The 23,574-nt window shown below is 38.2% G+C and overlaps 6 protein-coding genes across 6 annotated transcripts; all 6 read right to left on the minus strand.

Moving 5' to 3' along the window:
- Positions 1 to 11,047: 11,047 nt before the first annotated feature.
- On the minus strand, positions 11,048 to 12,065 carry LOC132095245 (gamma-crystallin M2-like). Its single transcript, XM_059500066.1, has 3 exons — positions 11,911 to 12,065; positions 11,534 to 11,776; positions 11,048 to 11,433 (listed from the first exon to the last, which is right to left on the minus strand). The coding sequence occupies exons 1-3, from the start codon at positions 11,917 to 11,919 to the stop codon at positions 11,161 to 11,163; spliced, it is 525 nt and encodes a 174-aa protein (XP_059356049.1). The 5' UTR covers positions 11,920 to 12,065; the 3' UTR covers positions 11,048 to 11,160.
- Positions 12,066 to 13,680: 1,615 nt separating this feature from the next.
- On the minus strand, positions 13,681 to 14,686 carry crygm6 (crystallin, gamma M6). Its single transcript, XM_059499385.1, has 3 exons — positions 14,531 to 14,686; positions 14,148 to 14,390; positions 13,681 to 14,009 (listed from the first exon to the last, which is right to left on the minus strand). The coding sequence occupies exons 1-3, from the start codon at positions 14,543 to 14,545 to the stop codon at positions 13,734 to 13,736; spliced, it is 534 nt and encodes a 177-aa protein (XP_059355368.1). The 5' UTR covers positions 14,546 to 14,686; the 3' UTR covers positions 13,681 to 13,733.
- Positions 14,687 to 14,923: 237 nt separating this feature from the next.
- On the minus strand, positions 14,924 to 16,239 carry LOC132094732 (gamma-crystallin S-1-like). The gene is made up of 3 exons (XM_059499386.1): positions 16,170 to 16,239; positions 15,793 to 16,035; positions 14,924 to 15,628 (listed from the first exon to the last, which is right to left on the minus strand). Exons 1-3 carry the CDS (start codon positions 16,197 to 16,199, stop codon positions 15,353 to 15,355), a joined length of 549 nt encoding a protein of 182 aa, XP_059355369.1. The 5' UTR covers positions 16,200 to 16,239; the 3' UTR covers positions 14,924 to 15,352.
- Positions 16,240 to 17,074: 835 nt separating this feature from the next.
- Positions 17,075 to 17,929, minus strand: crygm7 (crystallin, gamma M7). The gene is made up of 3 exons (XM_059500068.1): positions 17,841 to 17,929; positions 17,520 to 17,762; positions 17,075 to 17,420 (listed from the first exon to the last, which is right to left on the minus strand). The coding sequence occupies exons 1-3, from the start codon at positions 17,847 to 17,849 to the stop codon at positions 17,148 to 17,150; spliced, it is 525 nt and encodes a 174-aa protein (XP_059356051.1). The 5' UTR covers positions 17,850 to 17,929; the 3' UTR covers positions 17,075 to 17,147.
- An 849-nt stretch (positions 17,930 to 18,778) lies between these two features.
- LOC132095246 (gamma-crystallin M2-like) lies at positions 18,779 to 19,935 on the minus strand. The gene is made up of 3 exons (XM_059500067.1): positions 19,778 to 19,935; positions 19,352 to 19,594; positions 18,779 to 19,101 (listed from the first exon to the last, which is right to left on the minus strand). The coding sequence occupies exons 1-3, from the start codon at positions 19,784 to 19,786 to the stop codon at positions 18,826 to 18,828; spliced, it is 528 nt and encodes a 175-aa protein (XP_059356050.1). The 5' UTR covers positions 19,787 to 19,935; the 3' UTR covers positions 18,779 to 18,825.
- A 668-nt stretch (positions 19,936 to 20,603) lies between these two features.
- Positions 20,604 to 23,109, minus strand: LOC132094733 (uncharacterized protein C2orf80-like). Its single transcript, XM_059499387.1, has 9 exons — positions 22,497 to 23,109; positions 22,299 to 22,373; positions 22,108 to 22,189; positions 21,860 to 21,942; positions 21,672 to 21,762; positions 21,520 to 21,597; positions 21,193 to 21,280; positions 20,965 to 21,071; positions 20,604 to 20,809 (listed from the first exon to the last, which is right to left on the minus strand). The coding sequence occupies exons 2-9, from the start codon at positions 22,337 to 22,339 to the stop codon at positions 20,741 to 20,743; spliced, it is 639 nt and encodes a 212-aa protein (XP_059355370.1). The 5' UTR covers positions 22,340 to 22,373; positions 22,497 to 23,109; the 3' UTR covers positions 20,604 to 20,740.
- Between the last annotated feature and the right edge of the window lie 465 nt (positions 23,110 to 23,574).

Consider the following 23,574-nt stretch of genomic DNA (forward strand, 5'->3'; position numbering starts at 1 on the left):
TTGAACTGTGTGTTAAGTTTTATTGATTAAAAAATGTATACATTTTGTTGATTTTCTTTTAAATTGATATTACATTTTATTTACTTGCTCAGATATGTAAACACTGAATGTTAATAACTGTTACCATTAAACATACATAATTATTTAATATAAAACATATTTGTATTGTTTTTTCTGTTCTCCACATCTTTATTTTTATTATATCTGTTGCTGTTGTTTAATAACCTATGATTATTTTATGTATATTTATTTAATTATTATATATTTTTGTTATTTTTTCTTTTAATTTTTATAAGTATATTACTTTACTATAAATAAAATGAAAAACTTACTTTTTTGTGAGTTTTAGTTATATTTCATATATATGGGTTTTCTGTACAGTTATACACATATAAATAGACGTATCTTTATAAATAAAGGCCTGAAACATTATCAAAGTGTTCTTTTTAATTATTCACATTTTTCTATATTAAAAATAACTATTCCCTATTATAATGTATATGTTTCTTAAGATCTTTGCACATTTTGTACACCATACAAAAGAACAATTATTACAAGATTTATTTTTATCTTTGTTCACAAAGTTCATCTATTATATGTTAATCGTACTTAAAGTGTATCTAGATGAAAAAACGAATACAAACTCATTTTATGGTATTTGTGGCCGAGACGGGATTCGAACCTCTAATTCTGTGTATTTTTTTCGTCCCGCCTCCCTGGAATTTCCTTCGTTGCTATTGGCTAGTTAGCGCTCTACACCTATCCGCGACTGGCCTCTTCGTGACAGGCGGAGATACTGTCCACTATACTAAAGAGGACAGTATCTCCGCCTGTCACGCGGAAGACCGGGGTTCGATTCCCCGACGGGGAGCCAATATAGGAGCCAAAACACTGTACATATTATTTGGAATATGGAATAACCTTATATTTAATTTATAAGGTTTATATTACTACATTAATAGCTTATTGCTAATAGTAGTCAAACATAACTTTATTAAAATATTATTATTTCTCAGTTATGGTTCTTAGTAATTTTAAGGAGGTTTTCAGAAAACGATCATTGATATAATTTGAATTATAAATGCTGTTTAGTGATTTGGAAACAACGAAAACCATTTTCTGTTAAGCTCAAGGTTTAGGTTGAATTTAGGGCTACCGCCCCTTTAAGAGAATTGTGCTGGTTTCCCGCAAGACCGTTGAAGCGTCATAACTAACTTTGGACGCTCGGAGCCAGCTGTGAATTAGGACCTGAGCGATATAGTTTTCTTACCGTAGCCTATGGACGTTACATTGTCTTAGAAACATCAGACAGCATTATTTTTGGTTTAGGAAACATTTATTTTATTACTCCTGTAAGAAGATTTCACTGTGGGACCTGAATAAACGGTCATTTTTGTTATCTTTTGACATTGGAGTCCTGTGGAGTTTTTTTTATTTGCCCTGGTACAGCGTTCTACGGCACGAGTAACTAACTTTTGCAAGGGATTGGACTGCTGGCCCTAATATAGTAAGAAAACTTTGCTCTATGAGGAAAAAGGATTCAAAATTCACGAACTGCTGGAGCTCTGTGATGAAGGAAAATAAGCAGATTGGTGGGCAGTGAGTACTGAAGAAAAGAGAATGTGGATGCTATTTGTGTCTTTTCTGTTGAGTGGAGACGTCAAAATTAAAAAGGCTTGTTGCTAATTAGCTAAGTTGGTGCAACTTTAGCTTCTATTTGTAGCAAGTGCTGACAGCCTCTTGTGAGAGTGATAGAGAAACGTTTTCACCAGGCAAATAGGAAAATTGATTTTGGGTTCTCACTGTAACTTAAATTCATCAAGATGAGCCAAGCAGGCGATTCAACCCCCCAACCTGAACCTACTGAAGCTAGACAGGTTAAAGTTACAGCCAAGGCTTATGAAGAAAAAGTTCGCCATGCCATTAATAAAAGGAAAAACAAGCTAGGTCAGCTAACCAGCAAAATTAATCAGATAACTCAGTTAATGGATGAAGGTGACGACAGTAACCTGTCAGCTGTAGAGAAGATGTTATCAGTAGAGTTCAATAAACTGTTTGGAGAGTTTTGTGAACTAAATACATCAGTCAAAGTGTTACTGGATGAAACATCAGAAATGAATGCAGATCAGGAAGGATGGTTTAAGCCGAAGGCCGATATGTTTTATAACTTTGCTGCTAAGGCTGATAAATGGATAAAAGAAGTGCATCAGCGCATAGCCGAGGCTAAAAAGACAAATGAGGAGATTTCTCCTGAAGATAGTGCATCAGTGTCTATTGCTTCGAGAAAGTTAAGGAAAGGGTCTAAAGCACCATCCTCAGTACATTCCAAAGCATCCTCTGCATCAGCGGCCCGTCTGAAGGCTGAATTAGAGAGAGCTGAGCTACAAGCTCGAGCTTCCACTCTAAAATAAAAAACAACAAGGAGTCAACAAACTTAAACTAATAACTAATAACTGTCGAGTGTCTCTGTAGCCGTCTTCAGCACCGCCTCATGCAGCTTCTTGGAGAAGACAGACCTTGGTAATGGGTCTATCTAATGTGTTTGTCTTCACCTTGATGCGGACCCGGCGCACGAGCCCGTGCGCGTCTGGAACCACCTCGATGATCTTACCAAGGACCCAGGAGTTGCGGGGCGCAGAATCATCGACGATCAAGACAATGTCCCCCTCAGCGAAGTTCCGGGAAGCACGAGTCCACTTCTGCCTTTCCTGTAACTGCGGGAGGTATTCTCTTGTCCATCGCTTCCAGAATATGTCGGCTATATACTGGACCTGTTTCCACCTCCTGCGGGCATAGACATCCTCCTTCATAAAGAGGCCTGGTGGCAGGGAAGGCTTTGATTGAAGAAGCAAGAGGTGATTGGGGGTAAGCGCTTCCAGGTCTGATGGGTCATTAGAGGCTTTGGTTATAGGTCGACTGTTGATGATGGCTTCTGCCTCACACAAGACAGTGTGCAGGCCTTCCTCATCCAGAGTCTGAAGCCTTACAATGCTACTGAGGATCTTCCTGACTGACCGAATCATCCGTTCCCAGATGCCACCATGGTGGGAACCAGTCGGGGGGTTGAAAATCCACTGGATGCCCCTCTGACGCAGACCGCTTTCAATCTTGGAGACATTCCATTCCTCCATAGCTCTCCTTAGCTCCTTCTCCGCACCCACAAAATTAGTCCCATTATCTGAACGGAGAGTTTTCACTTGGCCTCGTCTTGCTAGAAATCTGCGAAGAGCGTCAATGAATGAGTCCGTGTCCAACGATGATGCCACCTCCAGATGGACAGCACGAATAGCCAGGCAGGTGAAGATAACGCCCCACCTCTTTACTAAGCTTCTGCCCCGTTTGACTTCGAACGGACCGAAGTAGTCAACTCCAGTATAGGTGAAAGGGGGTTCATCTGGAAGTACCCTGTCCTGGGGCAAATCTGCCATCTGCTGTTGTCCAGCTGCACCATGCGAGCGTCGACATGTCACACATCTTGATAGGACTCTTCTTATAGCTGAGTGAGCACCAGGAACCCAATACTTCAGTCGCAACTTGGACAGTACATGGTTGCGACCACTGTGACCCACGCACTCATGTATATCTCTGAGTATAAGCTCCGTCACATGGAAGTCCTTAGGTAGGATGGCAGGGTGTTTCATCTCTTCAGGCATCGCTGATCTGCTGAGTCTTCCTCCTACTCTAAGGATCCCCTCCTGTAGTTTGGGTTTGAGCTTGTAGATTTGACTGCTCATCTTAACGTTTTCACCTTTCCGAAGTACAGAGATCTCCTCAGAGTACTTTCGCCGCTGACAGAAACGAATGATCTCAAGCTCCGCTTCCTTGAGGTTCTCCACAGTGAGGTTGGTCTTTGGAAGGCTTTCCTTAAAGATCTTCATCTTTTTCTGGACCTCAGACTGTGGAAGTGACGCATTCATCTCCTCCCTCTTACGACACAGAGTCAGCAGCGTGCTTCTCAGTTTGAGCATCCAGCTGACTGCCTTCTTCAGACGATTCCAGGAGGAGTAATACTCAAGGAACCGCTGCACTGTGTCCAACTGCTCTTCGACTGCAGTAGTGTTGACCACGGCTTTCCTTACCTCTGGGTCCTCCGTGGTTAGGTCCCCATGGTTGTCTGGGTTCTGTGGCCATTCCTCCTCTGGCTTTGTGAGAAAGTCCGGCCCCTTTATCCATGACTCATTGCGCAGGAAAGATCTCACGTCAAGTCCTCTTGACGCAATGTCAGCAGGATTCTTGGCTGTATTTACATGTCGCCATTGTCTTACTTCTGACAGCTTCAAAATCATTTCCACTCGATTAGCAACGAAGGTGCGAAATCGGAGCCGCGCGGAAAACGTGTGCATGCTAGAAATAGAACCGACGCCTATTTTCACGCGACACGCACGTGTGTTGGAAGCGTTTCCAGGCAAAATATAATAGGAAGATATGTTTATATGTAATTTTGTACACAAATACATATTAATTCATGACATTTTGATGTTTGAAAGTCTATAGGTTGACATAAATTCAGATACAAATGTAATTTAAAAAATAAATAAATAATTATCGATTTTCAAATATTGCACCTTTCAAACATAAGTCTATTTTGCCGTCAATACTGTTGACGGTGTCCTTTATCAGTAGGCTTTATATTTATGTTCAACATGAAGTATAGATATTGTTGTCATGAAGACAAGAGCCTGGTCTGTCGGCGGTCTCCCTCTATGTCACCTACAGCAGCAGCAGCGCGCCACGCTTCTGGCACGCAGCAGAGATGCCACGCAGCCAGTGTGTCACCGGCCTTAGTATTTTGACAATCACGTATTTTCGAACGGAGAGATATATGAATTATCAGACCCCTATCAAATCAATATTCCATCTAGCTAGTAGTAATATATGTTAAAAAAAACACGGTTGCCTTTCGTTAAAAATTATAATTAGGCTACGTTTATACTATGATATCGAACAAGATAGTGAACTGCATTTGAAGCTACTTTATCCAGCTAGATATAGAACACATGTAGATTTACATTATACTCTACATGAGAGCTAGTCCGTCTGCGTTTTACACAAGACATCATCGTTTCACAAAATATACAGATAGATATAGTTAGCTGAATGGATGCATACCTGTTTATTAGAATGCAAGCATCTCTCTGTAGTTTCAGCTTGTCACAAAGCTCTCTCTATCTTGGAAATGCAACTCCAATATTTACCCGTGTCTCGTTTCTTTTTCGTCCCAAAACCTTCTCAGGTCATTTATTTCACCTGTACGTTTGCGCTTCACAGAACGTGCAGGCAAAGCATAATCATGATCCATAACTAAGTTATTGATTGAGGTATAAATACGAATATAAACAATATAAATATAAAATATAATAGTCTCGATCAAGGCTAGCTACTACTTTTTCTTTGCTTCTGTTCACCTTTGTATTTGGCGGTTCCGCAGGAAGTTAGATAAACTAGAGGGGTCAAAGTTTATATGACGCCATAGACGGGCGACAAAACGGAAATAAAGAAACGTGCCATGTCTTCTAATTAAACTATAATTTTCTCCGGATTTTAAAGTTTGTGGAAACTGTCGGGATAATGTAAGTACACAACAAAAAATATATATATAACATAGATATAGTGATATCTGCTTTATCCATGACTCATTGCGCAGGAAAGATCTTACGTCAAGTCCTCTTGACGCAATGTCAGCAGGATTCTTGGCTGTATTTACATGTCGCCATTGTCTTACTTCTGACAGCTTCAAAATCATTTCCACTCGATTAGCAACGAAGGTGCGAAATCGGCTGGTTCTATTTCCGATGTATTTGAGCACCGTGGTGCTGTCTGACCAGAACACCGATTCTTCCAAGGGGAGTTCCATTTCTGACCTCAGGGCTTTGTCCATGCGCGCTGCCATGGTAGCTGCCGCTAGTTCCATGCGTGGGATGGTGAGGGGCTTGAGGGGTGCCACCCTGGCCTTTGCCATGACGAAGGCAACGTGAAGATTGTTTTCTTCGTTCTCCTGCAGCAAGTAGCTCACCGTTCCGTAGCCTTCTTGGCTAGCATCTGCAAAGTGATGCAGCTGATTGAATATTACCTTGCCAAAGTCCCTGGGCTTGAAGCATCTAGACACTCCAAAATCCTTCAACAAGTGAAGATCCTCCAACCAGCTGTTCCATTCTTTAGCGAGGTGCTCTGGAACGTCATCATCCCATCCCAGCTTGAGTCGGCAGAGCTCCTGGAGGATTAGCTTTGCTGTCAAGACCACTGGTGCTAGAATACCCAGCGGGTCATAGATAGAGCCAACTACGGAGAGAATGCCTCTTCTTGTGGGTGGCCTCTCTTGAATAATGATCCTAAATTTGAAGTTGTCGCTCTCAATACACCATCGGACCCCCAATGCTCGTTCGACAGGTAGCATATCCAAGTCAAGATTGAGGTCTCTTAGTTCTTCAGCTCTCTCCTCCACAGGAATTGCAGACAGCACGGCTCTGCTGTTGCTTACCCACTTCGTAAGGCGGAATCCTCCTGAATGAAGGATGAGGCAGTCATCAACATAGAAGTTGCGTAGTACTGTGTCAATACTTGCATTATTGTACTGACCTCTGCTGTCGTGTGCACACTTCTGTAGGGCAAACGTGGCACAACTCGGAGATGAAGTGGCACCGAATATATGCACCCTCATTCGGTACTCTGCGATGTCTTGTTTGATGTCACCAGAGGGCCACCAGAGAAACCGCAGAAGGTCAGCATCTTCAGCCGGAACCCATACCTGGTGGAACATGGCTTCCACATCTGCCATGACAGCCACAACTTCTTGCCGAAACCTTGTGATGACACCAAGCAGAGTACTCGTCAGATCCGGCCCCTGTAGGAGCTGATCATTCAATGTGGTGCCTTGGAAGGACGCCCCACAATCGAACACCACTCGAATCTTCAGCTTTTTAGCATGATATACGCCATGATGTGGCAAGTACCACACCTTTCCATCGCTACGGCTGATCTCTTCATTGGGAACCTTGACAGCGTAATCCTTCACGATCCAGTCTTCCACAAACGCAGAGTATTCAGCATGGAACTGAGGATTCTTTGTGAACTTCTTCTTTAAGTTGAGAGCTCGCTGTTCAGCTACTTTCCTGTTGTTCGGCATCTTGAAAACTGTGTTCCTCAGTGGTAAACCGATGCTGTAGTGACCCTCTATAGGTTTTGCTGACTGCGAGACCATTTCCAGAAACTGGATGTCCTCCCTTGACATCTCTACACGGTCGTTTTGACACTCTGGAAAGTCGATCTTGAACTGTTGATGGTTCCACAGCTCATCTAGCGTAGCCACTGATATGCGATTGGAAGTGACCTGTATGAGTCCACTAGTCGTGTCATGGCTGTTGACTCCACGGAGAGGACCATTGACAATCCAGCCCAGTCGTGTTTTTACTGCGTATGGCCCATTTTCCACGCTAGGTACCACCTGCCACGACTCCATGGCCTTGGGTACGTCAGTCCCAATGAGAAGATCTACCTCTGCCTGAATCTTTGGGATCTTCACTTGACTGAGATGAGGCCACTTGTCTACTTCCTCTTGCAGAGGGATGTTCTGTTCACGTGCCGGGATCACCCTCTGAGAATAGATGTTGGGCAGCTCCAGGAAGCTGTTGCCATCCATGCCGCTGACTTCCAGACCAGACACCACTTGGCTGCTCACCAGCCGCTCGCCTCCCATGGTCTTCAGCAGAATACTTGTTTTCCTCCCTGTGACCTTGAGTGAGGCCATTAACTTCTCTGTGCAGAAGGTGACATATTCTGGAAGCGATGGACAAGAGAATACCTCCCGCAGTTACAGGAAAGGCAGAAGTGGACTCGTGCTTCCCGGAACTTCACTGAGGGGGACATTGTCTTGATCGTCGATGATTCTGCGCCCCGCAACTCCTGGGTCCTTGGTAAGATCATCGAGGTGGTTCCAGACGCGCACGGGCTCGTGCGCCGGGTCCGCATCAAGGTGAAGACAAACACATTAGATAGACCCATTACCAAGGTCTGTCTTCTCCAAGAAGCTGCATGAGGCGGTGCTGAAGACGGCTACAGAGACACTCGACAGTTATTAGTTATTAGTTTAAGTTTGTTGACTCCTTGTTGTTTTTTAAGGTAATTTTTTCTGAAATAAGAAAAATTAGGGGCCGGAATATAGGAGCCAAAACACTGTACATATTATTTGGAATATGGAATAACCTTATATTTAATTTATAAGGTTTATATTACTACATTAATAGCTTATTGCTAATAGTAGTCAAACATAACTTTATTAAAATATTATTATTTCTCAGTTATGTTTCTTAGTAATGTTAAGGAGGTTTTCAGAAAACGATCATTGATATAATTTGAATTATAAATGCTGTTTAGTGATTTGGAAACAACGAAAACCATTTTCTGTTTAGCTCAAGGTTTAGGTTGAATTTAGGGCTACCGCCCCTTTAAGAGAATTGTGCTGGTTTCCCGCAAGACCGTTGAAGCGTCATAACTAACTTTGGACGCTCGGAGCCAGCTGTGAATTAGGACCTGAGCGATATAGTTTTCTTACCGTAGCCTATGGACGTTACATTGTCTTAGAAACATCAGACAGCATTATTTTTGGTTTAGGAAACATTTATTTTATTACTCCTGTAAGAAGATTTCACTGTGGGACCTGAATAAACGGTCATTTTTGTTATCTTTTGACATTGGAGTCCTGTGGAGTTTTTTTTATTTGCCCTGGTACAGCGTTCTACGGCACGAGTAACTAACTTTTGCAAGGGATTGGACTGCTGGCCCTGACAGTGTGTTACCAAATCATAAAATAATGTTCAGAAATGTGTAAGTGCATTTGCAGTTTCTTGTAATTATGCATGTGATATTTTTTTTCAATGTGCTAAACATTTTATTTATTGGCATAATTAAATGTTGCACTGGAAAAATTCTATTTTCTGTTTCCTCCATACCTACATGCACATTACAAGCAGGATTGCTACTAAAGGTAGTAATTAAGTTTACTTGGTACATAAGCATTAAACGTGCAGTATGGAATTTTTGGCCACCAGGGGTCACTCAATCAAAATAATAACATGAGACGTACTTTGATGACGTCGGGAAAGAGCGTAGGCTCATGGGAGTTGTTGTTCATTGGAACACGCGCTCTGTCGCTCCCCACATTCCTCACTCATTTTAACTGAGGCCGGAGACACACTGGATGCGTGGTGCAAGCGTCGCAGCTGCGTGGCGTGTCAGTTTTTAATTCGGCTCCCATGTTAATAGGTTAGAGCTTGCAGACTGCCTGCGTGAGACGCGTGTCTCAGGCGCGGCTCGAGCCGCGCGGAAAACGTGTGCATGCTAGAAATAGAACCGACGCCTATTTTCACGCGACACGCACGTGTGTTGGAAGCGTTTCCAGGCAAAATATAATAGGAAGATATGTTTATATGTAATTTTGTACACAAATACATATTAATTCATGACATTTTGATGTTTGAAAGTCTATAGGTTGACATAAATTCAGATACAAATGTAATTTAAAAAATAAATAAATAATTATCGATTTTCAAATATTGCACCTTTCAAACATAAGTCTATTTTGCCGTCAATACTGTTGACGGTGTCCTTTATCAGTAGGCTTTATATTTATGTTCAACATGAAGTATAGATATTGTTGTCATGAAGACAAGAGCCTGGTCTGTCGGCGGTCTCCCTCTATGTCACCTACAGCAGCAGCAGCGCGCCACGCTTCTGGCACGCAGCAGAGATGCCACGCAGCCAGTGTGTCACCGGCCTTAGTATTTTGACAATCACGTATTTTCGAACGGAGAGATATATGAATTATCAGACCCCTATCAAATCAATATTCCATCTAGCTAGTAGTAATATATGTTAAAAAAAACACGGTTGCCTTTCGTTAAAAATTATAATTAGGCTACGTTTATACTATGATATCGAACAAGATAGTGAACTGCATTTGAAGCTACTTTATCCAGCTAGATATAGAACACATGTAGATTTACATTATACTCTACATGAGAGCTAGTCCGTCTGCGTTTTACACAAGACATCATCGTTTCACAAAATATACAGATAGATATAGTTAGCTGAATGGATGCATACCTGTTTATTAGAATGCAAGCATCTCTCTGTAGTTTCAGCTTGTCACAAAGCTCTCTCTATCTTGGAAATGCAACTCCAATATTTACCCGTGTCTCGTTTCTTTTTCGTCCCAAAACCTTCTCAGGTCATTTATTTCACCTGTACGTTTGCGCTTCACAGAACGTGCAGGCAAAGCATAATCATGATCCATAACTAAGTTATTGATTGAGGTATAAATACGAATATAAACAATATAAATATAAAATATAATAGTCTCGATCAAGGCTAGCTACTACTTTTTCTTTGCTTCTGTTCACCTTTGTATTTGGCGGTTCCGCAGGAAGTTAGATAAACTAGAGGGGTCAAAGTTTATATGACGCCATAGACGGGCGACAAAACGGAAATAAAGAAACGTGCCATGTCTTCTAATTAAACTATAATTTTCTCCGGATTTTAAAGTTTGTGGAAACTGTCGGGATAATGTAAGTACACAACAAAAAATATATATATAACATAGATATAGTGATATCTGCTATTTTTAAAGCAGAAAAATTACATATTGCGCCTTTAAATTAAGCAAGCAAAATTTTATTTTTTGTCCATTTAAAATAATGAATAATTTAGCAATTAATGTTTGAGATGTTTGAAATGGTATTATCCATTATCAATATATAACACGATAATAATAATAATAATAATAATAATAATAATTATCTCACAGACCTGTAATCTATTTTGCTTATACGGGTAAATATTTTCTATGTCTTGCCATTATGCTGTATTGACGTAAATGCAGTTTTGCATTGTTATTATTGCTTTTTGTTAAGATTTGTTAATGTGTAAAAATAAAAAAAAATCTAAGTGAGAAGGTGAAAAAAGCCAGTTCATTCTGATATAAGAGACTGGTTTATGATGAGAATTCAGTAAAATCAGAGTACTGTATTATTACAAATATCATTTTATTTATCTGTTTGTTTGTTTTTTATGTCCAGGCACAAGAAGTGAAAAATCTAAATGTTTATAAACAGTTGTGTTTATAAACAGGGAATGAACAGTTCATATAAATAAGTGCAAGCACAATGGCTAATAATCAGTGACTCGTCTGAAGGAGCCCACAATGGCACAGGTAGCACACCAGTCTCGGTATCTCCTGTATTCCCCAGATTTCAGGAAGTACTGCCTCCCTCTGTAGTTGGGATATTCATAGAAGATCCAGTAGCCATTCATCACGTTACAGGAGTACACATGTCGATGGTGGAAACGATCAGACACACAAGGGCAGTCGTCTGTGAATTCCATCATGTGACCTCCGTAGTCAGCCTTCTCATAGATCCTCAGTCTGTATGGTCCCCTGTACTGTTGACGTCAAGACGCAAATGAATGATTCAGTACACTGTTGTCAAAGAAACCTTAATATAAGTATCTCCACAAAAGCAGCACATTCAGTGAAGCTCACCATTGGAATCAGACGACAGGATCGAATACAGCTACTGAAACCCATCCATCTCTGGTAGTCAGAATATTCACCTCGCTTCATAAAATACTGGTGGCCCATGTAATTTGGACGTTCATAGATCATGAAACAGCCACTCTCTACTCTGATGGAGTTGCAGCGACTAAAGTAAGTGTGCAGGTCTGTGCAGTCGTTACTGCACTCATAACTACGACCTTGAAAATGTTTGTCCTCGTAAAAAACAATCTAAAAGCCAACAAAAACAATGTTTTGTTTTAGTGCAGAGATTAGGAGAATAATCCGTCAGCGTCAAACCTTAGCATAAACAGGGGAGGTGCGATTCAATGTAAATGTCATGAAAGTGGTGCCAAAAATCCTACCTTGCCCATGGTCTCCGTTGGAGAGATTCCATATGCTTCCCAAGCTTTTTATACTGCCTCTTGACAAACAAAGTATTGTTATTCAAATGAATACAGGAATATGTCAGAGTACTGGCACATGTTGACCTTTTTGTTAGAGCACAATATTGGTTCAAAAATATGGATTTTACTTGAAAAAAGATATATAATTACATGTTTGGTGTTTTCTCTTGCATGGTCCAGGGAAAGGACTGGTATGACACCCACACATTCACACCACAATGCACACAGAACAATATGGAACATCCCTTTGCATTAAAGAAGTTGTTCAACAGAGGGAGCAGTTACTGAGATTCCATACTCAACAGCATTGTCAACTGCATTGACATGCTGAATTTTCCAAGAAATTCTTATATATGAAAAATAGAATTTAAAGAGAAAAATCCTATTCATCAATTCAGATTTAAGTCAGCTATGTTTTGGAGATGTTACTTGAACATTGTCTCTGATATTCAATTGTCAATCTTTTAGGTGCTTCATGCTCTAGATAATCTATAGATATTTGTTTGTAAAACTTAGTTTGTTTCAGCTCTTAGTTAGGCTAACGCAATATTAGCAACAAGCTAAAGGCCCAGTAAAAAACCCACATACAGTTTTTGATATTTTGTGGCATGTAAAAGAAAATTGTTTATCTATATGACCGCAAAGCAGAGGTTATCAGTTTCACTGTACAGCAAGTTTGACTAACATGTTTCTTTAGCATGGACATACGTATTATTTATATGCTTTTAGTAAATGTCTTGTGCATGTAGATATAAATAGTCTTAATATTTAAAGTGGCAAAAATACTACAGTAAAACGTTTAAAACAGAAAATAATGAAGATCAATACAACCACCTCTTATAAGAAGGCCTCTCACTGCAGATAAACCAAAAAAGCAAGCAAGCTGTATTTATTTTCATGTTTTTGTGATATAATGAGGCATTATATGACTGTATATATGTGTGTGCAAATAGTATTTGTTTATTTTTTTATGTAAAAAAATGTAGTATTTTAGGAAGAAAAAATACCACTTAAGCGCAAAGCCATACATGGGTAAATGCGATAAAGTAGAACACTATCTGACAGTACTACTAAAGTAGAGTCATCTATCAAGTTCCATTAGCAAAGAAACAACAGCCATGACAAGAGATCAGAAATTTACCTGTTTCCATCCAATTAATACCACAACATAATTACTTACTTTCACTTTAAATCCCAATGACCTAATTAAGATTGATTTCATCTTCTTATGCAGTCTTCTTCAAATTATGAAGTTGCGTGTCCATCACTGAATATGTGTTTAGGAGCTAAATACTTATAGCTTGTATTTTCACCCTTTTTTTTTTTTGTAATTTGGTATTTGATTGTCACTTTGTACCACGAAAACATGCATGTGGATTAAAAACATGCTCTAATTTCTCTGAGGTCAATGTGCCTTTAAATAGCTGGGCTGCTTTTGTTTTTTGACAGTCATGGTAATGATAGATCTAACTACAATGAGGGCAGTTAATCCAGATTAAACCCTGCATTGTTCAGCCAAAAGCATAAACTGTGTGAGAGACAGTTCGTTCTCGGTTTTGCTTAACCAATGAATGTTTTCCAGTCTGGTAACCAGATTTCCAGTAGAAAATGTCACTGATAGGTCAATTAAATGTGGAATAAATAGTTATAGATCAACCACTTGAATTTTTATGTTATTAATTTCACATGAAAACACTAGAACAGAAATAATAACCAGACAAGCAAAAGTTTCACTCAAGAGATTTTATTTAGTGCATATATTACTGCACAAGTTATGTTGTCTAGTTGAAAGAGGCTATTCTCCTGAGGGACCCGATTCTTGGGGCCGTTCCTCCCCAGTCGCTGTACTTCCTGTATTCACCTGGTCCAAGGTAGTACATTCGTCCCCTGTAGTTGGGCTGCTCATACAGAAGCCAGTGACCATCCATCACATGACAGGAGTGGATGTCAGATGTATGGAAGCGGTCCATGATGTTAGGGCAGTCTTCCGTGAGTTCTATCATCTGACCTCCCATATCAGCCCGGTCATATAGCCTCATTCTGTAGTTACCAGTATACTGCAAGAAACATTGCAACACATTTATTATTTCAAAATATATTATATCACTAATATATTTTATTACTTTGATCTGATGAACTAGTGCATGGCTGTTTTTTAAACAATCTTTCTTTGCTAATTCACAAAAATCACTTACCATGGGGATCATCCGGCATGATCTGATACAGTTACTGAAGCCAATCATATGCTGACAGTCAGAATACTCGCCCTTACGCAGGAAGTACTGCTGTCCCATATAATTTGGATGATCATACACCATGAAGCACCCACTCTCTACCCTGATGGAGTTGCATTGGGTAAAATAGGGGTGCAGGTCTGCACAGTCACTGCTGCACTCATGGTGTCGACCCTGAAAGTTCCTGTCCTCATAGAAGATGATCTGTTAAAGATAAATGGTATGATAAATCTATTATACAATAAATGAAATAATGTGATCTTGCTGCTGTAACATGGCTTCATATTATAGTTGAAATCCATCATAAGTCTATTAGTCTATGAGATTGAGAGTTGCCATCTTACCTTTCCGATAGTCATGTTGGCATCTAGCAGGGCTACTGCTCGACACTGGCATTCAGTTTATCACTGTCTTTTATAAAACCTAGAAGCTGCTCTGTGATTGCACAGCATAAAGTATTGTCATTCAAATAAATCTAGCCCAGAGAGAAAGTAATAGGGGCTAGAATCGGAGGGGGGGGGGGGGGGGGGTATGAAACAATCTGATTATGTTTGGCTTGGCCCTGGTGCAGTTTTTCCATATTCATCAAAATGCCCCATGCCGTCCTGCTTGCAGAAGCTTCAGTCTGACTGCAATCAGCACAATGAATCAATGCAAAAGCAACAGGTCTTTATACTGAATCAGTTGAGTAATAGATGGTTCATTGAGGTCTGGATAAAGCTGCAATATTATCATATGATTCTTCATATATAATGACCAAACTGAATACCAATAAACTAACATGAAATAAAAAAGAAAGCATTGTGCTCATTTATAAGCAGTAGTATTTAATTAGTCTGCTGTAAGTAGAAACACAGTTACATTGCGAATAATATAGTCAAATATTACACAAAACATTGTCAGTCAAAAATAAGCAACTTTATAGATTTAAAATGTATAAACACTTATTTCTGAGGTTTGACGCATACTGTAAAGCATGCCTCTGAAAGGCTGAATACTGTAAGTTGTTATTCAATATGACCTATGTCATATGTAAGTAATAAAAGCAAATAATTTTATGTTTTGTGTGAGTGTGTGTTTACAACAGTGTATATTACTTTAAAAAATTTACAAATATAAAAAAATAATTTAAAAAACCTTCTAAGCAGCCTGCATGAATGTTAGTTCTAGTTTTCGTTGATTCGTTTGATGGAACCCACACAGGCATTCGAGCCTCCCCATTCAGTGAATCTTGTGTATTCTCCAGGCCTTATGAGATACATCCTGCCTTTGTAGTTGGACTGTTCAAAGAAGAGCCAGTTTCCACCAATCACCTTGCAGGAGAATATGTGGTTTGTTTGGAACATGTTCATGACATTTGGACAGTCCTCCACTAGAGCCATCATTTGACCTCCATACTCCATTCTCTCAAACAGTTTCACCTCATGAGAAGATCCCTGTGTCTTGTAGAGAGAAGAACAAAACATGTCTAAATCCAATAATATCTTAATGCTATCTCATTTTTCACTCATTTCACAACTGATATTTAAAGAATGATTACAGTGATAAAAAAGTGAACTTTATCATTACATCCAATGCAACTCACTCAAGCATATAGTATAATCACCATGGGAATTTCACGGCAGGAGCAGACACAGTCATTTTTGCCCAACCAACTTTCAAAGTTTGGGTACTCCCCTTTACGGACCAAAAATTGCTGGCCTTTGTAATGTGGTTGTTCATAGATCATAAAGCATCCACTCTCCACCATGATGGAGTTACAGCAGCCAAGATAGCAGAGCATATCTGCACAATCACCACTGCATTCATACTGATAACCCTCAAAATTCTTGTTTTCATAGAATATGATCTGTTAAATAATAAGAGAGAGAAAACAGTCCATATGCATGCACAGTTTACAGGAAAACCAGTGTAAATATCTTAAATATAAGGTAAACAATATTTTTGTATGACTTTCTCACTTTCCTTACAGTAGTGATTTACCTTCCCCATTTTCGACAGCAGTTGTGCCATGTGAGTGTCTTGCTCTATGGTATATATTCACACTAAGTGCCGACACTGTATATGTCATTCATATTATAATTACACACACACACAAAAATGCTTTTTTGTTATTTGGTTTTAAAAAGTTTTGTTATAATTCTTTTGTTACAAAAATTGTGAGTAGTGCCATTTTCTGAATGAATGCAGCAAAAAAAAAAAAAAAAAAAATCATTTGGTATTAACTTGAAATTATTAATTAAAATTAATTTATAGAAATTATTAATATGTTAAGTGTACAGTACATGTATTTATTAATTAATTCAGGTTATTGATTATTTAATGTAATTTTTATGGTATTTGTTTTCTATACATTATATATACATATATATATATATATATATATATATATATATATATATATTCAGCGTGTATATATATATATATATATATATATATATATATATATATATATATATATAATATATTCAGTATATACTTTACACTCTAATAAATTTGTTTGATTACTCTTTAATCCATAGCAATTTAGAATTCAATTACAACAGGGTTTACTTGAACCAAACTTTGTCTAAGTGGCACCCCATATTTACATGACTATAACAGTCTATATATCTATTTAAACATTGTATTAAACATAAGCCATATTATTATGAAGCAAGTTTTCTACACTTCATCTGTTTATCATTAGTTATTTACCATGAGTGAGCATTAATATACAGCACAAGCAGATAGACAGAACACTCAAAACCTGTCTCATGGAGGAAAGCATCTCTATAGTTTTATTCAGTTCTCCGATAAGTGTCAGGCAGTCTGGCAGCCTATAACAAGAGTCGTCATCAGGCAGTGACTCCTCCAGGTAGAGGGTGCAAGAACAAAACTCAAGACACTTAAGCACAGACACCATTTTATTTAGTGTGTGAAAAACGGCATACAGCAGACATTTCACAAGGACTCCTTTCTTTAGAGATCCATAATTCGTCTGATGGAGCCCATCTTGGAACTCATACCGCCCCAATCACTGTATTTCCTGTACTCGCCAGGCCTCAGGTAGAAATGCCTGCCTGTGTAGTTGGGCTGCTCATAAACAAGCCAGTGACCATCCATCACATGGCAGGAATGGAAGTCGGACATGTTGAAGTGGTCCATGAGGTTGGGACAATCGTCCTCAAGCTCCATCATCCTGCCACCCATGTCCTGGCGCTCATAGAGCCTCATTCTGAAGGGCCCACGATGCTAACGGGTACAAAAAAAAAAACCAGGCTGAGTGCTTAATTTAAATGTGTTAAAACAAGAACATTTATACTTCAGATAACAATTTGTTTCGGTCTTTACCACTGGGATCATACGACAGGATCTGACGCAATCATTCATCCCCATCGTACGCATGTAATCAGGGTACTCGCCCCTTCTCAGAAAGTACTGGCGTCCCAGGAAATTGGTTTGGTCGTAGACCATGAAGCAACCGCTTTCCACTCTGATGGAGTGACAGCGATTGAAGTAGGAATGCAGGTCAGCACAGTCACTCATGCACTCATGATAACGACCACCGAAGTTCTTATCCCCATAAAAGATAATCTAGAGGAAACATTTTACATAATGAGAGCAGCACAATAATACATGCATGGCTAATTTGTTATTCTAATTCATACAGACCTTTCCCATGTTTGTGTAGGCTTTTATCTTTTTCCTATGTAGGTGTCAAATGCAGCTAGAACTATAAATATATATCCAAGAAAATAATGGTACTGCTGTTTGTGTTGTCATTTAAATCACAGTGTACTCATGTCAGCAGAAACTGTACAGGAATATTGCATACACGGACAGTTTTACCCCAAACAATAGCTTTGATTGCCTCTGTAACATTAGTTTTTTCCAGCAAATGCTGCTCTGTTGAAAGCTGCTGAAAAGGTCTGGGAATAACAATCGTGTTATTTGTCTGCATTTATTTTAACATTACATATCACAAGTCTGTTTATATGTTTAAATAAGAAAATTTAATTGTAACTGAAATGTTTTGTTACTTTGAAAGTGTATAATGCCTTTAGTATAGCCGATGTTTATGAAGAAATCTATTCAAGAAATATTTGTATGTACAGTTTTGTTAACGAAAGTCCCATTGCCATGATCTATCTCACTAACAAGTGTATTGCACCAATTATTCTAACTCTTTGTCCAGTGTAAGATGGCTACCTTATCAAAATAAGGCCTAACAGAAGACATCAAGGCTTTGTCAGTGATATGAATAGGTTACCGGAAGGAAAAGTTCTATGTAACTGCCATTAGAAAAGTTGAGTTTGTAGGGCTCAAAACCTTTTTTTACAATCTACCACAACCAATGGTGGCTTCCTACTGTCCATACTGTATATATATTTTTTTTTGACATGCTATAATTTGATATTGATATGTAATGCCTACAGTTTATTTTTAAATAATTTACACTGGCAAACATAAGGGATTACTAATCCTTTAAGAATTAAAGCTACTTTCCCACAGATGCCATACAGCCTGAAATCTACATATGCTTGATCACGGAAAGCTGTAACCAACACACCTGCTGAATGAAAACATACACTGTCAAGCATTTGGCTTTGTGACATTTTATTGCCAGAAAGACACAATTATTTTCATAATGTGAAGTCTAAAAATCAGTGATTCTGCGGAAGGAACCAATGGTGGCACACACGGCACCCCAATCACTGAACTTGCGATACTCGCCAGGAGGCATGAAATATTGATGACCTCGATAACTGGGGTGCTCATAGAAGGTCCAGTAACCCTCCATGACATTGCAAGAGTGAATGCTGCGGCACTGGAAACTCTCATGAATGGACTCGCAGTCATCACTGAATTCCATCATCTGACCTTGGAAATCTGGCCGATCATAGATCCGGATGCGGTAGGATCCATCACTTTTCTGCAAAACATAAAAAAATATATAATAAATAAAGGTTAAATGGCTTAGCGTTTGAATGTCTGCAGTGAAAATGTGTACAACACCAAAAAATGATAGATAGATTTACACAGCATGGGTTCTTAGAACTAGAGATTTCAGTGGCAGTGAACAGCAAAGACAGAATAATACAATAAAATAAAATAATAAATGTAGAAGTGGAAATAGAAATCACAACAAATATTATGGAATCATTAACATACATTTTACTCACATAGGAAAATGTACGGCATGAGCGAATGGTGTCATTGTAGCCCATCCAGCGGTGGTATTCAGGATATTCACCTCTGGTTAGCACATACTGGAAACCAGAGTAGTTAGGCCTTTCATAGAGGACCCAGCAGCCACTCTCCACTCTGATAGAGTTGCATCGATTGAAATGAGTGTGCATGTCTGGACAGTCTGTGTCGCACTCATAGGAGCGACCTTGGAAGTTTCTCTCCTCATAAAATATAATCTGAAATCAAAAAAGCAAATTAAACAGACAGCTGTGACAGGTCTGTTGTTCTGTTTATAGTCATAGTAGCATTAATTCTAATTAGCATTTCAGCATTAGCAACTGTTCAATCAAATAGTAATGTAAACTTTATTAACAAGATGCAAAAATAATGAAGTTATAATTTTTGACAGTCTCATTTACCTTACTCATTTTGATGTGAGCCTCCGGAAACAGTCCTAAACATGAGAAACAGTCGAACAAACTAGGGCACGAGGACTGCTTTATAAACCACCATCTACATGGAGGATCAAAAACTTTATTTGTCCTTTCAATGACTGGGATTTGGCACTCTGATGGTGGTGCCAACCTCTTAATCCTATCCATAGATTTAAAAGCCCTGATTCATCAAATCAAAATTCCTAGCTGGCAAATTACTGACCTCAGCTGCCCTCTTCTGTTTTGATCCAGACACTAATGAGATGGTTTATGTGATGGAATTATTGCTTATGACATGGAATGCATAAACATCCAAAAATGTTTAGAAAGTAATAGTTCAAGAATTTTATTGATTACTGTAAAATTAAACTGTAAACATTGAATCTTCTTTCACATGTAAAATGAAAATGCATGAGCAAATTAATTATTATTCACACCTTATATTATTATATTTCTAAAATAACACTATGTATGAACACTTAGGACTAATACTAAGGAAGTCGGTAAAAAGTATAATTGGTATTTATAAAATAAACCCTGTCAATTGATTTGCTGTCTTTATTATTACATGCACTGTAAAAAAAACAAAAACAAAAAAAAAAAATACCTTTTAAAGATGAGAGTTTTCAAATGTTTAAGGGGCAACTAGCTTCAGCAGATTATTGTTTTTTTTTCTCAACTTGTTGTTTTCAATTTATACAACAAAGAAATTAGGAAACTCAAATCTCCTACGAATACAAGTTGAAAAAAAAAAAAATCTGCTGCAACTTGTTGCCTTAAACATTTGAGTTTTCTTATCTTTAGATTTTTTACAGTGTGGTTGTGAACAAAGTTAGGAAAGAACTAATATTTTAACAATAAAGACAAAATAAGAAAAACCTGAAATAATGTTACATGTGTATAATAAACAATGAAAATGATTATTTGCTTGTTATAGAGCTGCTGTTTTCAGTCCTGCAGAGATTCTTGCGAGCCCTCATAGTTTGCGGTTTCATCTTTTAAGGAGTCCTCGCTATCCTGTATTTGACACAAAATATAGGTGCACAAATTCTAGTACACAATCTAAGCACATGATGCCAGTAATTTTGTACTTTTTCAGTACATTATATTACTGAGTGTATGGGTCATAACAGATTTTGGTCAAATGTGAGGAACAGCTGACCAACACTCACACTAAATGAGGAGCTAGAAGAGGAGGTGGAGGAGGACTCCAGTTTCCCTATTACTGGAGAGACCTCCTGTTTACGGTGTTCCTTGATCCAGCGTTTCAGTACCCGGGCTGATGAAGAGAGTAAAATAAATACTTTAACAGGATAAAGAACCCATTTTGTTCTGTTGTTAATGATCACTTTTTAATACTGTATTATATTAATGGGTTTCATTGCTATAAAGGCACATACTGTGTTTTCTTGAGTGGTCTACTGCTTTGAGTGAACTGAGCATAGCAAATGGATGATAAGAGAGGGAGAACGGGTGAACAATATTGCCCTGTTGAGAAAAATTTCAGAAATCACAAAAAAATCTGAATCGAAATGTTTCAGAAATTTACTTAGGCTCCTAAATGGGTCCCTCTTGTTTGAGAACTGCATAATATAAAGTGCCAGACTAAACAACAATTTAAAGGATTCCTTTTTTTTTAGCCCAGATGTATATAATTCCCATTCTCATCCAGCATGACATTTGTTCACTCAGGTGACAAACATAATAGAATAAATACTGTAACATACCTTAGTATGATTATGAGGGTAAGATGACACTGGTTTGCAATTGTACAGAGACAGAATGTCTTCTATAGGTAAGCTGTTCTGAAAATCAGAGAAAAATGATATGGCTCGTGGACAAAAACATAAATGCTGTTGAAACTGGTTGGTACTCTTACCAGAAGCATTCCAGCAAAGGAAGAAAGGATCATTGCTTCTCTTTCCAGGTGATTAGGGTACTGGCTAATATGTTTTAAACTGCCAATTCCTCTACAAACAACATATCATTGCCAAATGTGAAGCAAACACTGCAGATAAAAATAAATCTATTGCACAAATATAAATACCAGTTATATAAAGTACTCACATGTAGTCATTCTCAGCTGCATTCTTCCCATTATCTTTATTGAGCCACCAAAAAGCTACACTTATAGCCAAGTCATAATGGGCCTATATGAATATGCAGATGTATTTAGAACAAGCCCTATGCCTTAATCTTAAATCAATGTATTATAATGTAATAAACAAAAACAATAGCAACTAATATCTGTACTCTCTCAATAAGACAAACCTATCCTCTGAAATTAAACTTTAATTTTAATATCGATCACTTACCAAATCTTCTAACATTGTAGAAGAGCTTTTACCCTTTGGATCAAAACCAGTTTCTCTGAGTCGCTGTCCAATATATTCATCACTAAAAAAGTTTTTAAAAAGCTTTGTTCTTCAAGTGTGTTCTTACAAATGAACAATTTATGATCACTTCATCCTGATACAGTACAGTGAATGTATTTCATGTTACTTACAGCAAAGTTTCAACATTTCTCTTCACTCGCTTGACCTCCATTTTTCAGACACTTGAAACACTCAATTCTTAATGTCTTTTTTTCAAGATTTAGTCAGGAATAATAGCAGAAATCCCATTAAAACAGCAACATTAGGAAAAATAAATATTACAAGTTATATATGTATATATATAAAAAGCACCATGAGTATAACTTTACCTAGTAGTTAATCCTCTGCCAGGGGCAACACTAAACACAGGAAGCAAACTTCAAACTATATTTTGGCTTCCTACGAACAGGAAAAGTGAGATAAACATTTGTAAGTGTTAGGTTACCAAAGGCATCTGATGAGATTAACATTTGGAAGAAATTACAAATTGGGATGTGCCAAAAAAAAAAAAAGTCTTTATTATAAGCCGTAACATTTGAATTCAGTGCATTTTCTTAAAACAAATAGATCGCCTCAACAAATAGAAAGTAATCATTCTTGAAAACACATTAAAAGAAAGCTCACTGAAACTTACCTAAAACTCAGATACCAACACTTCCTGACAGCACAATAAGATAACTATATATCAGAAGTTTTAGTCCACTCTCATACAATATACTCTGGTTAAACAGACACTCCTACTCTGTCTCAGAATTGTAGTCGTCTCAGGTGAACAGTCCTCTAAATTATTCATTCAGTCCTTCAATCACTTTAACACTGTTGGCCAGTGCCTGGTTACAAAACACACAGACTTGACTTTCCTACATATATCTTGATAGGAAAGAGATGAGAAAATGAAACAGCTGACTTCCATATGACCAGTATGAATGCAACAGAGGGATAAAAAGCCACTACCACGGGCTCTGCACCCATTTACCTAAATTTGTTACTTCAGACTTATGTGCCCTCTAGAAGCTTGCGTTCTGCAAGTGAACGTTGCTTGATTGTGCCATCCCAAAGAAGCACAAAGTCACTTTTATGGACTTTTAAATTAAATGTTCCCTCCTGGTGGAATGACCTCCCCAACTCAATCCGGACAGCTGAGTCCTTAGCCATCTTCAAGAATCGGCTTAAAACACATCTCTTCCATCTTTATTTGACCCTCTAACTTTAACACTCACTATTCTAATTCTATTCTTTAAAATCTAATCTTTTTATATTCTATTTTCTTTTCATTAATTATGCAATTTTATGTGTGTGTGTATGTGTAAAGACCTCTAACACTAGCTTGCTCTATTCTTTTTTTATTCTATCTGTTTTCTTTACATTATATTACTTAAAATCCCATGCTAGGTGTACTGTGTTAAC

The sequence above is a fragment of the Carassius carassius genome, chromosome 19 (assembly GCF_963082965.1).
Source record: "Carassius carassius chromosome 19, fCarCar2.1, whole genome shotgun sequence".
Classification (NCBI taxonomy): domain Eukaryota; kingdom Metazoa; phylum Chordata; class Actinopteri; order Cypriniformes; family Cyprinidae; genus Carassius; species Carassius carassius.